We start from the raw sequence: 23,779 nt of genomic DNA on the forward strand, positions 1-23,779 counted from the left end.
CTCATCAATAGTTGTCACTAGAGACAGATAAAAGAAACTCATGAGGTGATCAATAACGCTTTTCATTACTTACAAGAGGTGACAGAAGGAAATGAATAAAGTCATGTGTAACAAAGATGATATTGTCAACTATTTCAATTCCCTGAAATCATCAAATTTGCAACAGGATGATGTCCAGTTAGCATGTTAGCTTATTAAACATTGAATAACAAGAGGGGTATTATGACCAGCTCGCACAGAAGGGAGACACAAACACAAAATTGGCAACAATTAACTGATATTTATTGAAGAAAATGCATTGAGGTAGTTACAATCATGCTGCTTTCTGTGAATGACAATTTCTCCAGGTACAGACAATTTGGAACAGGATTAGTTATAAAATTAATTTTAATGTTAAATCACTTGTAATGGTCCAAAGCTTAGAAAATAAATTCCAAAATGGCTTTACCTGCAAATGTAAAATTAATTTCTACGTACTCCACCCTGTGCTGCAACTACTATCATAAGGGTTGCTGTTTGGCTGTTTTAGCTTCTTCCCACAAACAATCCACACTTTCCAGTGCTTTACCGCATTGACAAAAATACAACTTTTGCAAAATAAAAGTGACTATAGTCAATGTATTGGATTGTCTCTCTTAAGCAAGTTTCATATTCAGATGGCATGAAGTGATCGGAAAAAAACAGCACCCGCCTGAATAGTGGGAAAAACAGATGTACAATGCTTTGTAGTATATGAGCTGAAACAAGCCTAGTGTGCTCATTTAATGATCCACTACAGAAAAATGCAACACAAACAGACTCCGGCTCTCCCACAAAATTCCTTCCCAACACTTTGACCTGTTCAGCAGCTGTCATTAACAGCTCCCTCAGCACTGGCGCCTTTTCATCTAACGCAAACCAGATGTTATTGTCCTCAGAAACTACAGGTCTTTTTCAAAAACCTCATACAGTCCTAAAATTATATTACACTCAGCTGCAGTTTGCAATTTGGCAATAGAAAAATGCAATATAAGTCAAGTTAATTATTGTTAAAATACCACAGTAGTATATTAAAGGCCGCTTTAATTCACTATTCAGTATTTTGTTAAAGGTTAAACCTGTTTAGAGGGACAAGTTACTTTATCATTTGTTAGATCATTTCTTTTATTTTGATTATTTTTGGCATTATAGTGTCTCAGGAAAGAAGACACAATGCATGATACAGCATGTACTTTGTATTTGACAACCTAGATTAACTTGACTGTCAACACATTGCAAACGGCACCCATCTAAAAGTCCATGTTGACCATAACAAACAAAAATAATTTGTTTATGCACTTCCTTCATTCCAATATTCGATATGTATCCTCAACATTACAGGAAGAAAGTAACTGGTGAAACAGATGGAAAGTTTGCATCGGCACACACATGATAACCACAGGTAATCAAAGTGAAAGCAATGTAACACCTTTGATGTTTTCTGTCTCAGCACACAGCACGCATAGTTTGTAAGTGAATCACAACGCACAAGGAAACAAGAGGCATCTTGCTGCGGAACAACATCTGTGTGTTTGAGGTAGTCGGGGGTTACCCTGGTCACGTTCTGGCTCCCACGGCGTAATGCTTCAGGACACCGCTGTCATAATCCTGATTGATGTCTGTAATTACTGTAACACACACATTTTAAAATTTTTATTTATGTGCACATTTTTTCTTTAACTAGCCAGCAGAACACCAACAACACTGTTCTGTATAGAAACTAATATTGTATCATGTTTACATGCCACCATAACCTTAATTTAAGGACACAGGTAGCAGCACTTCTGCCAAATACAGCAACAGTCAATGACTACAGACATAGCACTACACAGCCTCATTTCTACATGCATCTTACAAACTATGGTAAAGAAACAAACACAGCATACATCCAAAACATTTGCTTTCTGCTCTTGTGCACAAGGACAGCATCTGTGTGCTGTAGCGATAAGGCTGGAAACTTACAGCGCAACAATGAAGGCCAAACCCGGAAATGTAGACAGAAAGCACATGAAAAGCAGTGCAGGACATTTTTTTTTTTTTAAATTACAGGACTAGCTGTGAAAACACACACTTTTTAAAATATCATAGCGCCAAAGCCACAACTGGGGTCAGTTGGATAGGGGGGAGAGTGAGGACAGTGAGGACAGTGAGGACAGGGCCTTTTTAGCAGGTTAGAAAGCAACTATGCCATTCACCATGCTCATACTCATCCACACCCTCTTCCCTTTCAACCTCAAAGTGGAGACCTTCTGACTATTATTCACATTTAGGTTTTGAAATATACAGCATGTAAGTCAATTTTGGACTTTTTTGTTATTTTTCTTCTACCAGACTGGTTTTAGTCATGCCACATACAAAAATATATTGTTGGAAAACCTATTTTCTGGCCAGTTCTGTTGGTAGCAAACGCATGAGATCAAAGTGTGTTTACTCTCCCTCGGACGGTTGGGACAGTCATCCGGGGGTGGTTGGGACAGTATTGTTTACAAGTCCTACCTTGTTAAAAATCAATAAAAAACAGACACATTTTTTCATAATTTAACGAGACTCACCTGTCACAAACCTTTTTTTTGTTTTTGCCAAATTCCATATCTCAGTAATTTATGACAATATAAAAATAACAAGGTGTCCCAACCGTCCCGAGGAGGCAGAATTTTGGTAAAATGCACTCCTTGTAGCCTACATTTCACAAAATTTTGCCTGTCACATCTGAAATGTGACAGGCACAAAAAAAAAAAAAAAAAACTCAATCAATCAATCTTTATTCATATAGCACTTTACAAAGGAGCATAATAGCTGAAAAATCTTTTTGTTCTGCTTTGTGGCACAACTAAAAGAGATGAACCAGAGGATCGGAGGGGTCTTCCAGGTTCATAAAGCAAAAAGCATTTATGAGAGTTAGTCTGGTGCATGGCCATGCAGTGCCTTATAATAAAGGAATTTGAAAATCAATATGAAAACTATAGGTAGTGTAAAGACTTTAAAATAGGTCTAAATGTGTGCTCTCCTTTTGGTCTTGGTCAACACTCGAGCAGCAGCATTGTGAATTAGTTGTAGTTGATTTATTGTATTCCTCGGTAAACCAGAAAGGAGAGTGTTACTTTTTCTAGCCTGCTAGTTCTAAAAGTGTGAATCAGTCTCTCTGTGTTGCTCCGAGAGAGAAATGCAGAGAAACTTGATAAATTGTTAGTAGACACTTTTATCAGTTCAGGGATCAAATTAATATATCAAGGATAATATATAAAATACTAGCATTTCACTTGTTTGATGGGCTCTCATCTGTCCTCCTTGATTTTGATATCTGGGACCACAAAGAGATGTGGGCAGTGAGAATGAATGAATGAATGAATGAATGAATCTGTCAATTAGTGAATGAGGGCCTGGGGTGGATTAATGCACAGGCTGGCCTATATGGGGGGCTCCATGTTTCCAAGGGCCCCAGATTGGCCAGATTATTTTTAATTATTTAAATGTACTTCAGAGAAAAAAACAGAACAACCTAGACCCCTATTGGCCCACAAGAAACATTTAAAAAAAATTGAGCAGCTGATTTGTTACTGCTACTGGACAGAATAGCAGCAATTCCCTGTTTATAGCCTGTACCACACACAGTGAACATGTTTCACATTAAGGGGCTGCTGTGTGTAAACCAAAAACAGCACTGTTGCAGTAGTGCCTTGCTCAGTTCCAGGGAAGAGTGTCAGTATCTCCCCTTTCCTGTCCAGATTTGTTTGTGCTGGTCTGAGCTGGAATCCTCTGGTCACAAGGAGCTCAGCTCTGGACTCAGGACTTATAAACAATACTGTCCCAACTGTCCCCGGATGACTGTCCCAGGGAGTTTGTTTTATCAACATTTTACCACTTTGAGTAACTGTTGATCATTATGACATTTGTCAACTTATTTGTCAATTGCTTGTTAAGCACTTTGAAGTGCATTTGATTTGTTCGAAAAGTGCTATATGAATAAAGATTGATTGATTGAGTTTTTTTTTTTTTTTTTTAAGAGCCCAACCCAAATGTGACAGGTTTTATTAGTTTATAAGGCACTGCATGACCATGCATGGCCTGCTCAAATTCCAACAACCAATCAGTCATGCTTAAGAAGCATGTGTCCGTAAGGGTTAAAAAACACAGCTCCATCCATACAAACGAACCAACTATGTTGTCTGTTTGAAACGTCACCGACTTCCACGTTAATTCATCAGAGTAAAGTGAAACCTGGTGGTGGTGGTGGTGGTGAGGACGGAAGTAAAAAATCACATGCTGCGATTACACAGCAGCGTTGCGCAGCAGGACGTGGGAAAGAAAAAAAAAACACACCGGAACCGCGGGAATAGTGAGAGTGAGAGGACCACAGTGTAAAAAAGCAGACAATCTTGAGCATCTGACGCAGCAATGAAGAAGACGCGAGAGAGTGTCACTTTCCACATCTGGCCTGCGGCGAACATGAATGAAGAATGACCAATGGTGAGTAAAGAAAGCTACTGCGCGCAACGTGGTGACGAGCTGGATTAAATTGACATTAAACGCAACAAATTGTAGTCGAATTAAAGCAGAAGTAAAGTCAGTGTTGTGAAGCACACATGCAAAGTCTGTGTCAGTGCGTAAAAACAGGCAGTGGAGCGTTTTGGAGACTTACCCGGAACCGACTACACTTGCATGCGTCCACTTGCCTTCTCCTCTCCGAGCGACTGGCTGCTTTACTGTTGGGAACTGTAAGAGTTTCTTTTTCCAAACGGGGAATTCCGTGTGAATAACTTCCCACCTGGCAGTCAGAAGGAAACTGAAAGGTTTTAAAGGGTTTACGCGAATTGGCTTCTGGTTTTACAGGAATTGGTTAGGAGTGCTTTAAATGCCACTAGGGTGAATTCAGCTGGGGATACGTTTTTTGTAAATCAATTAAAAAAAAAAATAACCCAACACATACATTTCTGAATTCATCAAGGTGTCTACTTTATTTGGATGTGTATGATTTTGTTGAAGTTACCTAATAATAAATTGCCAAATTATTAATAATGTGCTGCTAAAGACATGTAAATCCAGAGGACAGATGGTAATTTTGTAATGGGTTATGTATGAATAATAATAACTAGAATAATAACTTACTTGTCTGTCTGTCTATGGTAACAGTATGTCTATTGTATGTGTACTTTTTCTCAAACTGAGCTCCCTATGGATGCAAAATGAATTTCAGTGCAAACTGACAATACAGTTGTATTGTATCATACCACAAAACTATTTTACAGGGAGGTGTGTGTGGTAAAGTGGGACAGCATTGTTTAATAATTTGGGTGACACATGTTTCATTTGTGTGGGCCCTTATGCTTTCAACCCTAATGCCATTTTCGAAGAATATTTTAAATTGATTTTCCATAACTTAAATATATGTCTGAGGATGCTTAATAGTATGTATTAGCCTATTAGCCCATCTTCCTTGCACCCAAGGCCACACCTGCATCAGCAGGCACCAACATTGCTGCTTCATAGACTAAATTCCTCGACAAGGTCATGAGAGTTCCTCACCAACTTGCACATAACTGATCAACATTTGGTCTAAGCTTTATTGTTCGACATTGTCATTTATTATTATATTTAATGTGATCAAATTATAAGGCATACTATTACACACAATTTGGGGCGATCAGCTTAAATTAGTTTAGCACACTAGCAATTTGAAGTCAGTTCATAAATCATTAAAAACTCTTACTCTGTCTACTTAAAAGTTGGCTGTATAGGCTACATCTCTGTGGTTCTGTGTTGACATATATTTTTTATCAGGTTAGGCTTTACGAATACATAGTGCTAAACTTCATATTAAACTTTTAACATTGTCCCACATTACCTGAAACATGCTGTCCCAATTTACCAAACGTGGTTTGGTAAATTGGGACAGCATGAAAATGTCTTAATTTAAAAAAAAAAAAAAAATCTAAACATAATTTACAAATCAATAACATTCTGACACTAAAATGGCATTTTTCAGACACTAACATCAGAAGAAAATTAACTTTGTTCGAGGCCTGTCTCTGTCTCAGCAACACACTCTCGCGAGATCTGATGGGAGGGGGGTAAACATGCCATGACCACGCCCACTTAGGAGACAGGAAGTGTATACCATTCCAAACCATTGGCAGAGCTTGTAATGCGTCATCTTTGTTAGAGCATCATTGATTAAAATCAAGCTGAAGCATGTGTCATTTCTCCTACATCTTGCTTTGGGTCAACTTCCTGATTGCACACACCCCCAAGTGATGTCACAAGAAATATGTCATGTGACTTCGGTCATAGGCTTCCACAGCCAGGTCTCTGCACTAATTGCTTTGACTTCCACTTTTCAGGACAGAAGTACAACGCTGTTTTCTTATGCTGTCCCATTTTACCTGATGTCCCGAATATACCTGAATTCACCCTTTGTATACCTTACATTCAGTAACAGGTTACTGAATGTAAATTGCAATTTCCTGTAAGCTGTTATACAGGCCAATATTGGAAAAAAAAAAAGAACCGTCTCAACATTTGAGAGATTTAGACTGCTTTCATAAATAAATTGCAATTTCCTGTAAGCTGTTATACAGGCCAATATTGGAAAAAAAAAAAAGAACCGTCTCAACATTTTTGAGAGATTTAGACTGCTTTCATCATGCAGCCATGTGAGGCTCGGGAACAAAGCTGTGCTAAAATGAATGGATATTTGGGGCCACGTGTTATTTGGGTTCCTTATATGAAAAATGTTAAACTATATTACATGCAAACATGTTTTGAATGATCTAACTGACCTCACTGTTTCCCTCTCTCCCTGTATCCCTGACCATAAACTCTCAGCCTCTTCTTTGCATCAGTCTCCTTGCTCTTCTGCTTCTACCTCTATCTCTGTCTGGTGGCAGCAAAAGGCCTCCCAGTCACCACTGGCTTTTCATGCAAACTCATCTAGACAACGCAGTAAGTAAGACACAGATTTTATTTATTTTACCATGCTGCATACAAAGGCAATAGACGTGTATTGTCATCCAGAAAGAAACAAACATTACAGCCAGGAAATGACGGCTCAAGGGGATCAATCCCATCTCATGTAGAACGGATGCATCGCAGTCTTTGAGCACAGAATAGATATGTGATGGACTTTTTTTTCATGATAAGTTGGACCCAGGTCACATCCACAATCCTTCAATGATTCCTCTTATGAAATCCAATCACTAAGGATGAGATGGAAATACTGTAGAGAGAAGCAGACAAGTTAGAACAGCACTGGAGATGTGGATCGCGCAAAAGCAGCTGCAACCTAATATTAGGTATTAGATGTTAACAATTTTTTTTGTACATTCACTGTACAGTCAGACTGAACTTTTCCCTCTTCCTTTATTTTTTTTTATATTATTAAATGTTTTAGTTATGAAAGGTGCAGCCGGGCATACGAGGAAACTAAAGCAAGACAAGGATTGAAGCTGGTTTGAACATGTTTCGGCACACTTAGGTGAAAGATGACAATTTCCTCTTTAATTAATTTGTCAGAAAGCCCACTGATGACAGATTATACTTCCTGTCAGTGTCATTGTTACATTTGACAAGTGTAATTATTGCTTTTGTGTTTAAACCTGCTTGGAGGTCTTGATGGGAATATTTTACAGCATCTGTTTTGGGTAAATTGTCAGCCATGCAGGTTTTCTTTGTATATAATGACTTTGAAACTAGTGTTTGCTGTAAGGAGGGGAACCCTTCACACTGGGTGCAACATGCATGTTTAACCCTTATGCTACCAACCTTTTTAACATACAAAGACTACTGGCCGGGGTCCCTGGAGACCCCAATAATAAACTACTGTAAAAATCATAGCAAAGTGTGAACTTATTTCTTCTCAGAACATTATTAGTTATGTAATTAATGTCATCTGAAGAAAAAAAAAGCATTATTATTTTAGGAAAGTTAGTTAATTTGCAAGTGCTTTGAGTGGTCGGAAGACTAGAAAAGCGCTATATAAATGCAAGTCCATTTACCATATTGTGTAAATCAAAAATAGAGCACATGAGGTCCCCTAGGTACCTAATACATTGGTATTTTTTTTTTTCAAAAGCACTAATTAAAACAGAAAACATTGCTATGATGTCATTAGGAACAAATTGATTGTCAAAGTTCTGAAAAATTGGAATGATAGAAAAAAGCACCTGTGAGATATGACAAACAATATACTGTACCTCTGGGGTCTGCGGGCACTCCAGTCGGTAGCATGAGGGTTAAAAGGACTATTTGTAACTTTGTACGCGCATAAATGTAGCGGGTCGTCACACATGCGCGCTCCCATATGCGCGTTCGCGTGTAGCCGCTGTACCCTCCTCCTCTGCCTGCTCGCCTTCACTCAGACAGCTCAGCTCGCTCCACCTCTAGACGTGAACGCGCACTCACTACACACTGCAGAAGAGTTAGTTTAGCTCTGAGAATATCTAGTGAATGCACAGGGGACGTTTGTGCAGAAATAACTGCTGCAGCTCCTCCAGACCAACAGAGGTTTTCCGTGTCTTGTGAAGTGACGGAGCTCTACAGAGATTTACGTAGGCTTCTCGTTACCGACCGGGTGCCGGTGTCTCCTCTGCTCTCTCCGGCTGCGGGCGGAGAGAGCAGGGAGACACGCTGCAGAGCCCCGCTGCATCAGCCTGCACTTAGGCAGGAAAAGCCAACACTAGGATGGAGAGACCTTTGTCTGGTCAGCTAACATTACTGCCAAGCAACTGAAATATAGAGTGATATTGTGGTTTTAGCTGACGTGTGTCGCCTCACTGTTTTGAGCGATGCTCGTTCAGGTATATTTAGAGCGAGCAAGCGCGAGCCCGACGCTGACTTTCGTTGATTTCACGGCCACAGGTGTCGCTGTTAAGAAGCATTTCTGAAAGTTACAAATAGTCCCTTTTAAGCTTAAATTGTAAATATATCACAATTTTGATATAAAGACTTCAAAATAACCTAAGAACAATCCAACATTTCCTATACAAAATTAACAAAAGCTTAGACTTGAAACTAGCTGCCCCCTTCTATAAAATCTTCATTGATAGTACTTATATTTACTCTGTAATGCTTTCATCCATTCAAGAATGAAAATACGACAATCTCGCTGCAAAACCTGAACGAATCCTGTACTCGTCGAAAACAACCAAACGTAAAGAACTGCACGCCAGACGGGGTGAGTAATAAGTATTCTGTCAGTATCAGAATTGATTTAGTGATTTGCTTGGTATATAATTTAGTAATGCTTAAAATATGATAAAAAATGTACACTAAGTGACCATAAAAACCTGCCCCTGCTTTTCATTTGGTATCAGCTATATGTAACAGCAACTCTATGTCCACAACAACTTTCATTCAACACATTGTGATAGAGATTTGCTGAAAGGAACACCGCTAGAGTAGCAAGGAGCACCCTTCCATCATTTGGCCAGCTGCGGAAAGCACCCTTTTCTGCACAGTCAGCTGTCGTATTGCACATTGCAGTTGTTATCCAGGCCAAAGGTGGTTGACTGGGCTACTGAACGAGGGTCAGTTTTTGTGGTCACTGTGGGTGTACACTGTATGACTCAAATGTTAACTCTTATGCCTCTATTCTGCAGGATTTTGTGAGAACCTTGTGCAACCTAACCCACAAAATGGAGAATTTAAACCTTACCGGGAAAGTACCACTGCTGGTAAAGAATGTCCTATTCTCGTTAGATTGTCCTGATAATCCGGTAAGTCTGGGCACATTCATTTGTTAAAATCATAAAAATGGAAATGTTCTTAATAAATGTAGTTGTTTTTTTTTGTAATGACACTTTGGAAGGGGACCAACTCAAGAAACTGATTCTTTCTGTTACTCTGTGTGAGATGTTGGGGCAAATAAGGATATTAACTGATAAGGACAGTGGAATGTTTGCTGTGGTGTTTCTTTTTGCTACATAGTGGTTGACTCAGTGAGAGGTTATATAGCCTATTGGCTGCGTGAGTGTATTCAAACATGAACCTATTTGTACACTTGTGGCCAGGCAGGGACAAGCTACAGCAGAAAATGAGCAAGCAGAAGGTGAGGTCACATCATGCTTCTTTGTGCGCCGAAATGAATGACTAGAAAAGAACATTTGGGTTCTTTCAGGGTGCTTGATGTTTCCAATTTTGTTTCGTTTGCTCAGTAAGATGCCTAAAACGGGTTGGAATTGAATTCATATTTAACCAAAATTCCACAGTAAACTGCAACCTCTTTACCCCTGGATCAGTTCTGTTTAGTTGTCTCGGATCAGAATCAAATTTGATGATTCAGACTCATAGTTGAAATCTGAGTCATACAGCGGAGCCAACCACAGCTTCTTTAGAGCCTCAGGCTTCAACAGACCAGTACAGGTTTCAAATACTGGCTCACACTGCAACATAGTAAGTTTTGAACTTTTTTGCAAGGCTGCCCCTTGCATTTCAACAAACATACTGTACTTTGATCAAACCCCATATACGGTAGAAGCAGATGTGATTCTGTGATTCCAGTCCTGGTCGTCAGTGGTCAGACTTTGATTTGTCCTAGACAGACTGTGGAGTGAGCCTTGTTTCACTTTATATTCACAATATGCATTAATAATGTGTGTATTGCAGTGATAGAGCATTATACCTAACTGATGTGAGATCGTAGGATTGAACTCAACTCATTAAATGGACTTAACACTAATTGTGTTTGTGTTATGACTTCTATTGACTAGGACAAAAGAACAAAACGGACGAAACCCGTCAGGAGAAGACTTTGCAGTGCCAAGGCGTTCCTGTCCGCCATGAAGAGATGCTACGAAATGCTGAACTCTATACCTGCTTAGTCTACTGACGGACACCTGAGACCAAACTGAAGCTCACTGTGAAGCAAAAAAAAAACTTGCACATCTTCCACGCCAGTTCTTATGCAAGAGGAAGCTTCCACTTCATTTAAGCTATCCTGTCAAGCACCAGCATATCTCTCTTGTTGCAACTGTTTTGGATGTTGCATGACTACTGACTCTTCAGATCAAGTTGCCGAACTACACAGACACAAGCTATTAAGCCAAATGGAAAAAGGATGCCCCAAGTCCGTCCAACACAGTGGGACCAATCTGTGTCCTGCATGTATCACCCATGCAGAATTCACAAAAAAATGTCTTGCTGACTCCACAAAAAGACGCTGAACTATAAGATTTAAAGCTACAAACATGCAGCTAAAAGGATTCAAAGCAATTAGTTTGTAAAGAATATGCTATGACATTTACCTGCACTTAGCAGTGACAGCTCAAGCATGAGCAGGAAATATTGAGGTGCTCTAATACACCTTAATAATACTGTATAATAAAACTGTAATACAGTTTTACTTTCACTTTGGATTAGAAGGACTAGCTCTGGCATATCTTTGTTATCTCCTGATCTAAAGCTCGTTGTTTATTTTTCTTGTCTGGGGAGTTGTTATAGGCTGTACGGCATGTCCTTAAAATGACATTGAGTTGATTAATCAGTGAGCGTGATTGATATTTTAAAAGCACATTCCGCCACGGATGGCTGAGTTTGACTCACACACACTTGACTCTGTTCTGGGACACGCCAAAACACTTTCAGTTGGTGCTTTGATTTATTGTGCCTGCCTAATAATAATAATAAAAAGAAGTGCTATCAGGACTGTACTGTAGCTTGGGGAGCCAAAATGCTCAACTGCCAAATGTGTTGTTTGACATGGACAAGCCATTTTATTTGAAATGCTAAAAAAAACATCCGCATAACCTTTGCCCCAGCAGCTATTTCCTTTTCCTGTCAGGGACCGTACATAATGCAGTATCATGTATCTATTCTGTTTGTAAAAATGTAGCAACTAATACTGTATATGACCCCTTTCACATATTGCAAATATATTTATATCTAAAAGTAAAGGCTTATAAATGACCTACAGTAATGCTTTCTACTTTCTTTCTTCGACAGACACGCTCACAACTCCATCACAGTTGTCCTCATAGAAATTTATTGATGGTGGATATACATGCCATCAAGTGCACAACCGTATCCGGGCTAATAACTGTCGTATCAGTTCAGGGAAATACACCTGTCCAGTCTGTTCAAACATTAAATATAGTTGCCGTATTATGGTACACTGTTAAAAGCGTGGGACGTTTAATGAACGTTAATAATGCTCCTCAAGTAGAGGCCGTTCCCTCTTTTAGTGTCCCACTTGTAAATGCAGGGTCATAAATAGTGTCTGTTATATGAAGCAGCGGGATCAACCATACCCTTACAGAGCATTTCAAATGACTGCGGTGTTACTGTACTCTAAATATCTTAATGCATTGAATACTGACTCGATAGAAACACCGTCAAGGAAACTGCAACACATCCAGGTGCATTAACAAATCCAAAGAAAAAACATTTTTAATTCTTAACAAAAGAGATGCAGTCATTGTTCATTCAGTAAAAGCAAAGGGAATAAGAAAATAAATAATTACATTGTATAAAATCAGTTGGGATAAAAGGGGTGTGAGTAAAATGCTACATGTGTCTAGAAACATCAGGCGTAGGACGGTAACATTGCGATAGCTGGAAACAAACTTTGCCTGTAAAGTGACCTTAAAGGGAACTTTTTCGGGGGGTTTTTGGACTGGTCCCCTGTCTTTTCCAAAATTACAACACACTTCCTTTAGAAAACCACATTGTTTTCTTCAGTAGTCAATCATATTGCACTTCAATAGGAACGGTTTGCGAGGAAGCGGGGGCAAACGGGATTAAGGAATGCATTTCAGATCACGGTTGACTGGGGATTGAGATATAGGGGCGATCACACCCACCTTTTGATGAGTCACCCAACACTTGTCCTTCACCTCCTTATTCATATTTTACAACCCACCTCTTCGCTTTTTATCTACTCTCTTCTAAGGATGCACCAATAGCTTCAAATTGCTGATATTGACTCCGCTCTATAGGGTGCTAAACTCTCAATTATTGTCCAGCAACAATAAAATTATATTTTTGTAATAATACAGACTTTAGAGTCTCATGAACAGAATTTGTTTTAACTGGATTTTTTTTCTCTTATTCCAAATTCTTAATCTATATGGCCTCTAGTTTCACGGCAATACTGTTCCTGTGTGTGGGCTGGTGCAAACAGCTGCGACAGTAACAGCAGTAAAGAGGTTAAAGAGCTGCGACGTGGGTTGTTCACGTGTCAGCCGTATCAACTACTGATATCATGAACCTTAACACAGTGTAACATAACTTTATACCAGAGCAGGTTTCCACTGAAATCCATCAGCCGCCAGTCAGAGTAATAAGTGACTAAATGCTTAATTTGTTGTAGACTATGATTATTATATTTGTATAATGAAAATGGGCAGAATGTGTGCTAATCAGAAAATCGTATACTATTCAACAGGAAGCATTGAAGAATGTGATAATAGGTGAAAGGACCAGCAAATCCCAAGAAGACTAAACAGCAACTAGAAGAGAAACACGGCACCATAGGGTTACCTGCCGACGGTTACACCACTTTACTGCCGTGAAATTAGACCCACCAGCATGAAAATGCAGACGGATTAGCTTTGGTGAAACCCTCTGATGCTAGTTTGATTCCCCGGTGCATCCCCCATACAGTACTTCTAGTTTCTCCTTCCTCTAACCTCCATCAGATACACATCCTCCTGACACCGCACTCGCAGCAGAATTTGGCGGCTTCGACGGGGTACTTGGTCCCACAGTCATGACAGAACTTGCTCTTCATCCCGCCGTTGCCAACCCCGTCATCGCCGTCGACATCATTCCTGAGAAATTCAACAAGAGACAGCAAGGTTAGAAAACTAAGTGCATTACATTTTTATTTGTTTTGAATATTTTATTTTACTTTTAAAACCAAACACATTGACAAACAACACATAACCAGTAAATGATAAAGGACAGAACAAAATCTACAAGACGACAAACAAATCAAAATTTAAATTAATATCGAAAAGAGAAAAGCGACAAAATAATATAACAATCACATATTTTAGCTTGATTTTATTAAGATGACAGTGTCAGCATTACGATCACCTAAGTAAACAAAACCTGGCTTGCATTTTAAGTTACATCATAATTATACAAGCTGTACACAGTTACTTTTGTTTAAACCGTTCTGCTAGAATACATACACACATAAGGCACCATTCAGTAACCTGTTATAGAAACACACACTACTGAATGGGAGCAGAATGGACTCTCCAGCTGTATGCAATACACCACCAAACCACAAGAGGTCAGGATAGTTTAGCAAGACTGTATGGTGGTTTTTCTTTTTTCTTTTTTCATTCATTCTCACAGTGCAAACCTGTCCGTGAAACTGGCTCACCTAGATATGTAGGTGTCTGCTTTCTTCTTGTTCAGCGCTATTCCAGACTGAGGGTTCCTCACAGAGCCATAGCCAGAGCCCACTGCTCGGGGCTTACTTCCCACACTGAGAGGAAAAACATAAGAGAAGAAAAAGACAAGGATGTGTAAAACGCAAAGCACTCGGGATTGTAAAGAAAGGCCGAAGTTCAAAACTCACATTTGAGTTGACTCATGATGACTGACGCTATTACGTCAAGTCAAATTATAGAGTGAATAACATATTCATATCAACACACTTGTCAACTACTACTACATTGATGTTATTTTTTCTTATAATTTATGGTATTAGTATTACTTTGAAATGTAATTATTAAATCGTTATTGAGCTAGCTCAAAGAAACTTTTTTCTGAATAACATGCATATGCAGCAAAGTGCTTCAAACTCAAATAGATAATCCACTCTTCGTAGTAAAAGGTAAACGTACCCCATAGCCATCGACATATTCTAAACAAGTGAAGAACAATGCCTTTGACTTCTCTGTGTGGCTATCTTTCAGTGCGGTGTGTGGTATGTTTGTGTGTGTGTGTGTGTGTGCACTGACCCTGAAGGAGGGCTTGTAAGGCCGGATGGATTAGTTCGTACTGGACCTGCAGAAGAGACCTTACTAGAAGGGATCCCTGGAGCGAAAGAGAGAAACCTGCGTCATTTCTTTTAAAAAAGCAGGTCACAAATATACAGAACTGTCAGGTGTGAACACAACACCCTGTGATGCACAATTCAACAAAAGCTGCGCTCATACCGGTGGGCTGTCCGAGGCCTGATCTCTGGGGTAAACGAGAGGAGGCTGAAGGGATGGTTGACACGACAGGAGAGTTGACCTTCTTTACGGAGGCAGGAGGCTTGACCTAAGAGAGAGAGAGAGAGAGAGTGGAAAATAAGTACATAATACAAAACATTAACCATGGAGGTCATGGGATGCAAAGCATCAACATAGCCAAGACCATGACCAAGGGCAGACCATAATGTACCATACAGTGCATGTATGCTTGGTAGTTGTACATGTGTGTGCACGTCGGTTATCAAATATGCAAATATGTACAATGGTTTGGCTTTACAAACTGGTATATTAACATGTTTTAAACTGAAAAGAAAATCTGAAACTGAAAAGAAACAAAATCTGAGACAGTGGAAAAAAACTGGCAGAGCTGCACAGATCCATAGCACACTGGGAAACCTACGTGACATAATGATCAATGGCCCCTCATTATGATTGGGAAAAAAAAAAGGTTTGGCTGTTTTTATTGGGTTCCAAATGAACTCCCAGTCATGTGCCGATAGCTGTTGCTAAGTGACTGGTAATTCTACGCCTGCTGCAAAGTGGGCGTCTCACCATGGGAATAACGGACAAGGAATTATTATGAATTCACAAACAACACTTCTTAAATTATAAAGAATTTGGCAATAACATAAGATTGAGATTTGGCTGAGCCAAGTATTTGGGCGAGAGTGGCTGCGTAGCTATCTCCACTACACTCTAATCATTATGAATACTGTGGGTAAACACAGCTGTTTTCATTATGAGAAGAAAGTTATAAGTCGTCAACTCAAGTAAAGTAATATTTCCCAACAAATGCACAAATTGTCTGTTCGTGTGCACAATATACAATCAGTGGTGCACTGTGTGCATGTGTGTGTGTGTGTGTGTACCGGTGTGCGGGCAGCGGGCTTCTTGACTTCTCCTAACTTGCCCTTGGGCATACGGGCGGACTTCTCCTGGCAGAACTTGATGTGTCTGTCAGCTGCACTCTCGTTGAACCTCCGCTGACAGAAAGGGCACTGGACATAGTCTGAAGACAAAACAAGTGGGGAGAAAATATACCTGTGATTGCATCTACTGTAAAACCGCTACAGTGACATAAATCCAGGATATAGAGACAATTGTAAGTAGTGCTACATGATGATGATTTGCCTTGTACTTGTTGTTTTTTTAGGGCTGTCAATCGATTAAAATATTTAATTCCGATTAATTGCATGATTGTCCATGATTAATCGCAAATTAATCACACGTTTTTTTATCTGTTCAAAATGTACCTTAAAGGGAGATTTGTCAAGTATTTAATACTCTTATCAACATGAGAGTGGGCAAATATGCTGCTTTATGCAAACATATGTATATATTTATTATTGGCAAACAATTAACAACACAAAACAATGACAAATATTGTCCAGAAACCCTCACAGGTACTGCATTTAGCATAAAAAAAATATGCTCAAATCATAACATGGCAAACTCAAACCCGACAGGCAACAACGGCTGTCAGTGTGTCAGTGTGCTGACTTGACTATGACTTGCCCAAAACTGCATGTGATTATCATAAAGTGGACATGTCTGTAAAGGGGAGACTCGTGGGTACCCATAGAACCCATTTTCATGCACATATCTAGAGGTCAGAGGTCAAGGGACCCCTTTGAAAATGGTCATGCCAGTATTTCCTTGCCAAAATTTAGCGTAAATTTGGAGCGTTATTTAGCCTCCTTCGCGACACGTAAGTATGACATGGTACCAATGGATTCCTTAGGGTTTCTAGTTTCATATGATACCAGTATCTTCACTCTGGCTTTAAAACTGAGCCTGCTACAACCTAAAAATCGCACATTGCGTTATTATTACGTTAACTTTGACAGCCCTAGTTTTTTTGTTTTTACTCTTGCAACTGTAAACCCAATAAGTCATATTTTCACTTGGGATTCCACATTCTGAGGCATTTCCAGCCCATATTTATAATTTGTGTTCACAATTATAAAAGAGTTTCTTAACAGTAACCAGTAACAGTAAAAAGTCATTCTTCTGTTTCTTGCTTAATTTAATCCCACTCTCCAGAGAGCGACGTGTTACCTGGGTCATAAGTAGGAGGAGGTGGTGGGGGTAGTGGTCCCCCTTCCTTCAAGACCTGAGTGATGTTCTTGGCAGCCCGGATGGTAGCGATGAAATCCTCATGTTTCTTGCGCCAGTTGGATTGCTTCTTAGGGGGTTCCGGCTGGCAGGAGGAAACACAGATGAGATGCATTGTTACACCAGCCTGTTTTTTTGTTTGTTTACCACAACCCCAGACAGCTATTGCTGCTGTCATGGTGAACGCCATCACTGCCATTCAGATGTGCTGTCATCACTTGAACTGAATGTTTCCTCATTATGTATGCACTGACTGAAAACTGAATGTTTTGAAAATAAGGTCACCATTAGTGTCTCTCGTTACTTTCTACTTTAAAGAGGACCTATTATGCTTATTATCAGGTGCATACTTGTATTTTGGGTAACTACTAGAATATGTTTACATGCTTTAATGTTCAAAAAACGCTTTACTTCTCTCATACCGGCTGTTGTGCAGCACCTCTTTTCCCCCTCTGTCTGAAACGCTCCGTGCCAAACTGGCCACTAGGCAAATGTTTGTCATGGTGTGACATCACCATGTTACGGAAGAAAAGGCGGGACTTCAAGCAAGGCATTTTAGGCATTTCAGGAGCAGTGTTTCTGTGGGTGAGATTAACTCCCTTTTGCATGGATTATGCGCTTTGTAAATTTGCAGACCCCCGCCCCCCTTCCGAAAAGCCAAGTCTGCTCCTATTGGTCAGCTGGCCCACTGTTGTAATTGGTCAACCAAACCAAACCCGTCGGACTCCGCTCCAGCTCCGCTATAACTAGCTTTGTTTGAGGATGTGCCAAACTAGCCATTATGCAAATGTGTTACTTGGTGACATCACCACGTTACAGAAGAAAAGCAAGGTGTTTCAGTCAGTTCAGGAGCAATGTTTCTGTGGGGGAGAGTAACCCTTTGGCCTGGACTTTGTAACTTTGCAGACCTTTTACATGCACAAAAACACTATAAAACACACTAAAGGAAAGGGGAAAAGCACAAAGGCATAATAGGTCCCCTTTAAACAATCTAAAAGTAAGAAAATGTTACTGAGCCACCAGGATGCATGTTCTCAAATGATCTTCCTTTCTATTCAGCCTTGACATGTAAAAAAGCCCTTTCTTTCCATAGTGGCAGTCTGAGTCTTATCTAAAGCTGATGATTTCCGACAGAAGTAGTTCACTGAGCGTTCTCTTTCTTTGACCTGTTTCTGTGGCAACATGATAGCCCCGCTGACTTCCTACTTCCTCCTATACAGTTAGTCTTCAAGTTCATTAAGCGTGTTTGTCCGACAAACGCAGATGATTTTGAAAGAACTGAAGCTCCTTTATTCCCTCTAACCATGTATCATTTACAGTATATTCCCCAAAACCTTGACTATGTGATATATTTCTATATAATTATATATTCTGACAACTCAACCAACATTTTTATCATTTTTGGCTCCTAATTAAGGACTTCAATTTGCCAATGATGTGATTCGGAGAGAATCGCATACGGACTAGAGGTTTATCTTGTTCATACCAGAAAACTGAGAATACTGTTATTCCAGTTCGAGGAAAGAGTGAGTGTTCAGCATTTAGTTGAAGCCAAATACAACAGAGAGAATATATATATATCGAACTGGGCACAAAAGGATTAGCAAGTCTTGAGACTTCATGACAACCTCTATGAAGGTACTGCCGTAAACAAAGCTGTAGTTGTCAAAGAGAAAGAGAATAAGTCTACGACAGGTTCAAAAGAATAAGTGCAGCTTGAGAGGATAGAGTTAAGACTGTCAAATTAATGGTTAAAGTAAATGAAAATATAATGGGCTACATTTGAATATTGTCATCTGTAGATTGCGGAAGGTAAGGAAAATACCACAAATTCATAAACTACTACTAAAACCAGAAACAGTGAGTGAAAAACTCACATACGCAGAAAGAAAGGACAGATAAAAAAATACAAATCAACTTACTTTTGCAGCTGAAGCTGAACTTTGTGACTGAAATACAATTGAAAGTGCCTACATTTATTTAGGCTGATATTCACATATTCAAAACACTATTGTCATTAAACTGTTCCTACAGTGATTTTTGGGACAGAGTTTCCACACTGAGACCTACAACTTTGAGTAGTTTTGTTCTTCCAATTAATAATCAAACTGAACTCCTCTTGGGAATTTTAGAGTTGGATTTCCATCCCCCCTCCGAAGGTGCAGTCTTACCTTTGGTTTGAGGGGTTTGAGTGTGGGGAGGTCTGTACCCTCAGCTCTCTGTCGACTGGAGTCAAAAACCCTCCTCCTTTTGGCTGCTGACTTTTGGCAGATTTTAGCATGCTTCTCCTGTAGGGAGGGGAAACAAATACACAATACACAAAAATACACTAACTTAATAGGCTTCTACTGTTTTTGGAAACATCTTTCAAATAAAATCTAGTTACAAATTACATCACCAGTCATCTATTGAATGTTTTTTTTCAAACCTCCTAATGTACCACACATCCCTACACAAATACAGACATGCCAACATAATGCATTATTGTAGCCATTTGTCAACGAATGAGGATGAGTGCTGGTATAAGTGCACAATTGTGTGCACTGGCACTACTGGGAAACAATATGTTATTGGAACATATTGGAAATCATTGTAGCTTTGACGTGATAAAACCCATCTCTGCATTATGTTCTAGTCATGTTAACATAATAATACAATCAGTTATGATGACAGCAAATACAGTGGTGGTAATAAAAATGTTGCATCATAATCGTTTTTATCTATGTGTACAACTACTACATAGACAATCACGTGTACAAAATGCTTTACACAACAATAAGTCAATTATGTAAATAAGTGTTATAAGTCATCTCAATAGTGAATAGTAAATCTCGCTGTTAAAAGTGGTCCCCTTTGAAATAGCTTCAAGTGTACAAACCCAGCATTTGTTTTTCAGTTTGATCCCTTGGTAACAAATTCCATTACATAGCAACCAACCACTAGCTACAATCTGCCCTCCTAGATTTAAATTTGACAACACATTTTAGCACTACAGCAGGTCATTAGTCAGGGTTTTTAAATCATGTAGTCTAAAATTGTACAGGTGTGCTTTAACGAAAAACTTTAATACATTGTTAAAACCTCCTTATAAAGAGCTCTTCAAAGGGTCCTGCTGGCTATTTGGATTGTTGCCAATAACACATCCAAACAGCTGATATCCTTTCAGCTGAAAATAATAGTAGAAATATTGTCTTAACACACAATAAATTCATCTTTTTAGCAAAATATATTGACAAAGTCTCAAGTTTTAGATGAACATGAAACATTAAAATGTGCCTTCTCTCACAACACTGCACTGTGCTTCGGATTATGTCAGAATAACACTTTATATCTCTATTAAACCTGCAGTAGGCAGAATGTTTTTGGCATCATTGGGCAGAAAATTTCATAATAACCTTTCAGCATATTGTAATTCAAGTGTTCTGAGAGAAAACTACACTTCTGCACCTCCTCATGGCTCTGTTTTCAGGCTTTAAAAAATCTGACGGGAGACTTTGGCCAATCACAGGTCATTTCAGAGAGAGAGCGTTCTTATTGGCTGTGATGATTCAACGGAGACAGCTGTCAATCACTCGCAAACTCTGATCGAACGGTCAAACTAGGCAGCGCTGATCAAATATGAATCAATATTCTGTTATTGTAATGCCTATTTCTGGCCTCAAATGTTTTCAGAAACATCTTGTAGTGTACTGTTTAGTAGTGATGTTACGTGCTGTGCCGAGGCATCGGAGCGTGTGTTGAGTAATCCAGGAAGTTTTGTACCAGTTACGTAATCGATGACGTCCGAAGCCTCGCTGTCCAGCCATACCACGTGACTGGTTCAGGAAGTGGTTCAGATCTTCACTGGCTAAACCAATGCCACTTTCCAGAAGTGACACAGAACACTAATATTACCCCTCCTGCCATTATTATATTATATTACACAACACTACAATACAATTACTGACCAAAGGATTGGTTGACACACATAAGATGTATTACTCATAAAACAATTACAGTTTATTATACATGTATGTTATATACTCATGATATACTTACTAGAAAATAAACATTATATTATATATTATATAGATATAAATGGATTACATGGTAATATATATTTTTTTTCATTGTTTATAATCATTCCCAACAGCCTTTACTGGCACAAAATACAGTATATCACAGATCACATGGTTAAGATCATATCTGCCTGTTTTACACTCCTTGGCCACCAAGTGGTTTCGTGTGCACATGAAGCCTCGAGAAATTAACCCTTTGCCGAACCAATTTGCTGGAAAGCTTCAATGCTTCATGAAGCTTCAGCTCGCCATCACTTATAGTACACTACAAGATGTTTCTGAAAACATTTAAAGTGAGAAATAGGCATTACAGTAACATAATGATTCATATTTGATCAGCGCTGCCTAGTTTGACCGGTTTGATTAGAGTTCACCAGTGATTGACAGCTGCTCAGAGACGGCAAGGCTCCAGCTCGGGCTCTGATTGGTTGTTTTCCTCCGGTCTGTGAAATCTTGCAGATGCCATTATAAGAGCACTAGAGGACACCAGAGGCACATGATCCAATTCTACCCACTGCAGCTTTAAGGGGATGTTTAAACATGACAATGGAGTGCTTCTTTTTTTACCAGGACTTTAGGGAAGAAACATCTTTTACAGGTGTTGCATTGAGTCAGTTCCCCAACAGGAGGAGCTTCACCATCTGCAAGAATAAGAGATGCAATTGTGATTATTATAGTGAGGAATGTTTTAATCACATAGATAACAGAAATGGACTATGGCTGCTGGCCAACATTGTCTTTACTGATAGAATGATCAGGTGGAGATAAACATTGGGTTTGTTGACACAGCTCATAGGCTGCTTTTGCTCACATAAACTGTTTTATATACTATGCTTTAATTCATGCCATGGTTTATTAGTTAGCAGCATGCTAAGACTGGATAGCTTCCTATGGCTTAATGGAGGGATCACACCCATTCAGTGTACAGTCTGTAGCTAACACTAGCTTCATCTTTGGCCCTGCCGTTACCTAGCAATACTTGGCCCTGCCGTTACCTAGCAATACTTGGCCCTGCCGTTACCTAGCAATACTTGGGGCTAACGTTAAATCCCAACACACAAAACAAAGAGGTCGCTGACAAAAAACTGGTAAAGCTAAAGCAGAAATGAATCCGCCAATTGCAGAGGGGAGGTTGTGAGCTCGACTTTGCCACGAAAAGAAGCTAAAAATAAATATATATACAGCAATTTATCCCACCTTCAAATTCTTCCATCTTTAGGTTATGTCTTGTCTTGATGCTGCTGTTGTTACAGTAGCGCGAGAAGGAGCTAGTGGGAGTGAGAGGAATCACCCCTTCACACTTCCGGTTTCGCTATAAATAGGGAGGGCACAGTCTCAAATTGGTGACATTACCTCTATTTTCTCCAGGAAAATACAATATATGCGGAATGCAGCAATATGTAGGGTCTCTGCAAGTTATTATTATTATTTTTTTATTTATTTGCACATATATAAAACTGCACAAAATCCAGTCAATGAAAAAGGCTTGTACAAATTGCATTTGCAATACTGCATTGGAACTAGATAGACAGGGAAAAAAATATTCCCTTTTGTTTATTGGTTCAAGGGTGTATATCTGTAGCACCCTCATCCACTTACAGGACTTCTGCATGGGAATAACCTGCAGGATTGTTATATGGTGACTGAAAAGACAGACTACATCATCACAGCAATGTTATAAGGCTATATCACACTGTCTCTAGCTGGATGATGGGATGAATCAGTGACACTATGACAGAAAATCATTCTAATGTATTTATTTTATTTTAATTTTTTTTATTTGCACATATATAGAACTGCACAAAATCCAGTCAATGAAAAACAAACAAGAAATGTGTCAGGAGAGGTCAAGAAGCCACAGGCTTATACAAAGGACCTCCCATCAAACCCAGAGAAGAAGAAAAAATAACTAAAAAAAGGAAGAAGGATCTAAACTAACATAATTTTAAAAATACAACAAAAGTTAAACAACAACAAGAAGTACACAAAATGTGCAGAAAAACCTAACAGTGCAAACAGTGGAAAACAATCCAATACAAATAATGAAATACATACAAAAAAAACAGTACAGAAGAATAGAAAATATATCTTAACATATCAAGTTATTGATAGTGTTGTGACAGCTACACATGCAAAATGTGGTTGTGTCTTATATTGAGCATGTTATATATTACGAGGATTTTCCCCATATTATTCTTTCATTTATGTATCAGCCAGATACAGTTCTAAATAATCATTCCTTCTTATTCACTTTGTAGGCTCTTATATCTCTGTGACATTATATAATTCAGTGTCTAACAGACATTGGTTTTCATAGGTTGGTGAATGAGAGTGAACTATCTTGACTTTACTGATCTTTGGCTTCCAATAGCAACTGGATTGTCTGATGACGCTTCATGTGCCAACATGCGAGGATTTCATTGGATGTTACTGGCAACCCCTGTT

General features: G+C 39.1%; 1 protein-coding gene and 2 long non-coding RNA genes across 6 annotated transcripts; 1 reads left to right on the plus strand and 2 right to left on the minus strand.

Annotated features, from left to right (window-relative positions):
• Positions 1-265: 265 nt before the first annotated feature.
• LOC141759263 (uncharacterized) lies at positions 266-4,787 on the minus strand. The gene is made up of 2 exons (XR_012592081.1): positions 4,658-4,787; positions 266-1,646 (listed from the first exon to the last, which is right to left on the minus strand). It is a non-coding gene; the product is annotated as an uncharacterized LOC141759263 (long non-coding RNA).
• Positions 4,186-11,922, plus strand: LOC141759262 (uncharacterized). Of its 2 annotated transcripts, XR_012592080.1 has the most exons (6): positions 4,186-4,485; positions 6,841-6,957; positions 9,098-9,187; positions 9,612-9,728; positions 10,023-10,060; positions 10,722-11,922. It is a non-coding gene; the product is annotated as an uncharacterized LOC141759262 (long non-coding RNA). The 2 variants fall into 2 exon arrangements; XR_012592079.1 differs by lacking the exon at positions 10,023-10,060 and having other exon boundaries at positions 4,197-4,485.
• Positions 11,923-12,366: 444 nt separating this feature from the next.
• zc2hc1a (zinc finger, C2HC-type containing 1A) lies at positions 12,367-22,630 on the minus strand. Of its 3 annotated transcripts, none has more exons than XM_074621158.1 (10): positions 22,532-22,630; positions 21,902-21,975; positions 19,448-19,564; positions 19,199-19,246; positions 17,220-17,361; positions 16,031-16,170; positions 15,123-15,228; positions 14,925-15,000; positions 14,342-14,446; positions 12,367-13,778 (listed from the first exon to the last, which is right to left on the minus strand). In XM_074621158.1, exons 1-10 carry the CDS (start codon positions 22,545-22,547, stop codon positions 13,643-13,645), a joined length of 960 nt encoding a protein of 319 aa, XP_074477259.1. In that variant the 5' UTR covers positions 22,548-22,630; the 3' UTR covers positions 12,367-13,642. The 3 variants fall into 3 exon arrangements, with proteins under 3 accessions (XP_074477259.1, XP_074477260.1, XP_074477261.1); XM_074621159.1 differs by having other exon boundaries at positions 19,199-19,225; positions 22,532-22,629; XM_074621160.1 differs by lacking the exon at positions 19,199-19,246 and having other exon boundaries at positions 22,532-22,626.
• Positions 22,631-23,779: the final 1,149 nt, after the last annotated feature.

This window comes from Sebastes fasciatus, chromosome 21, assembly GCF_043250625.1.
Source record: "Sebastes fasciatus isolate fSebFas1 chromosome 21, fSebFas1.pri, whole genome shotgun sequence".
Lineage (NCBI taxonomy): Eukaryota > Metazoa > Chordata > Actinopteri > Perciformes > Sebastidae > Sebastes > Sebastes fasciatus.

Bases quoted from the DNA above. Each gene is read 5' to 3' on its own strand.
- zc2hc1a (XM_074621158.1), bottom strand. The intron at 19,565-21,901 runs GTAAAAAAAGAA...CCCTCCCTACAG, and splicing joins GTTTCTTCCCTAAAGTCCTG to GAGAAGCATGCTAAAATCTG. The intron at 17,362-19,198 runs GTAAGTTGATTT...TCCTCCTGCCAG, and splicing joins GTTCAGCTTCAGCTGCAAAA to CCGGAACCCCCTAAGAAGCA.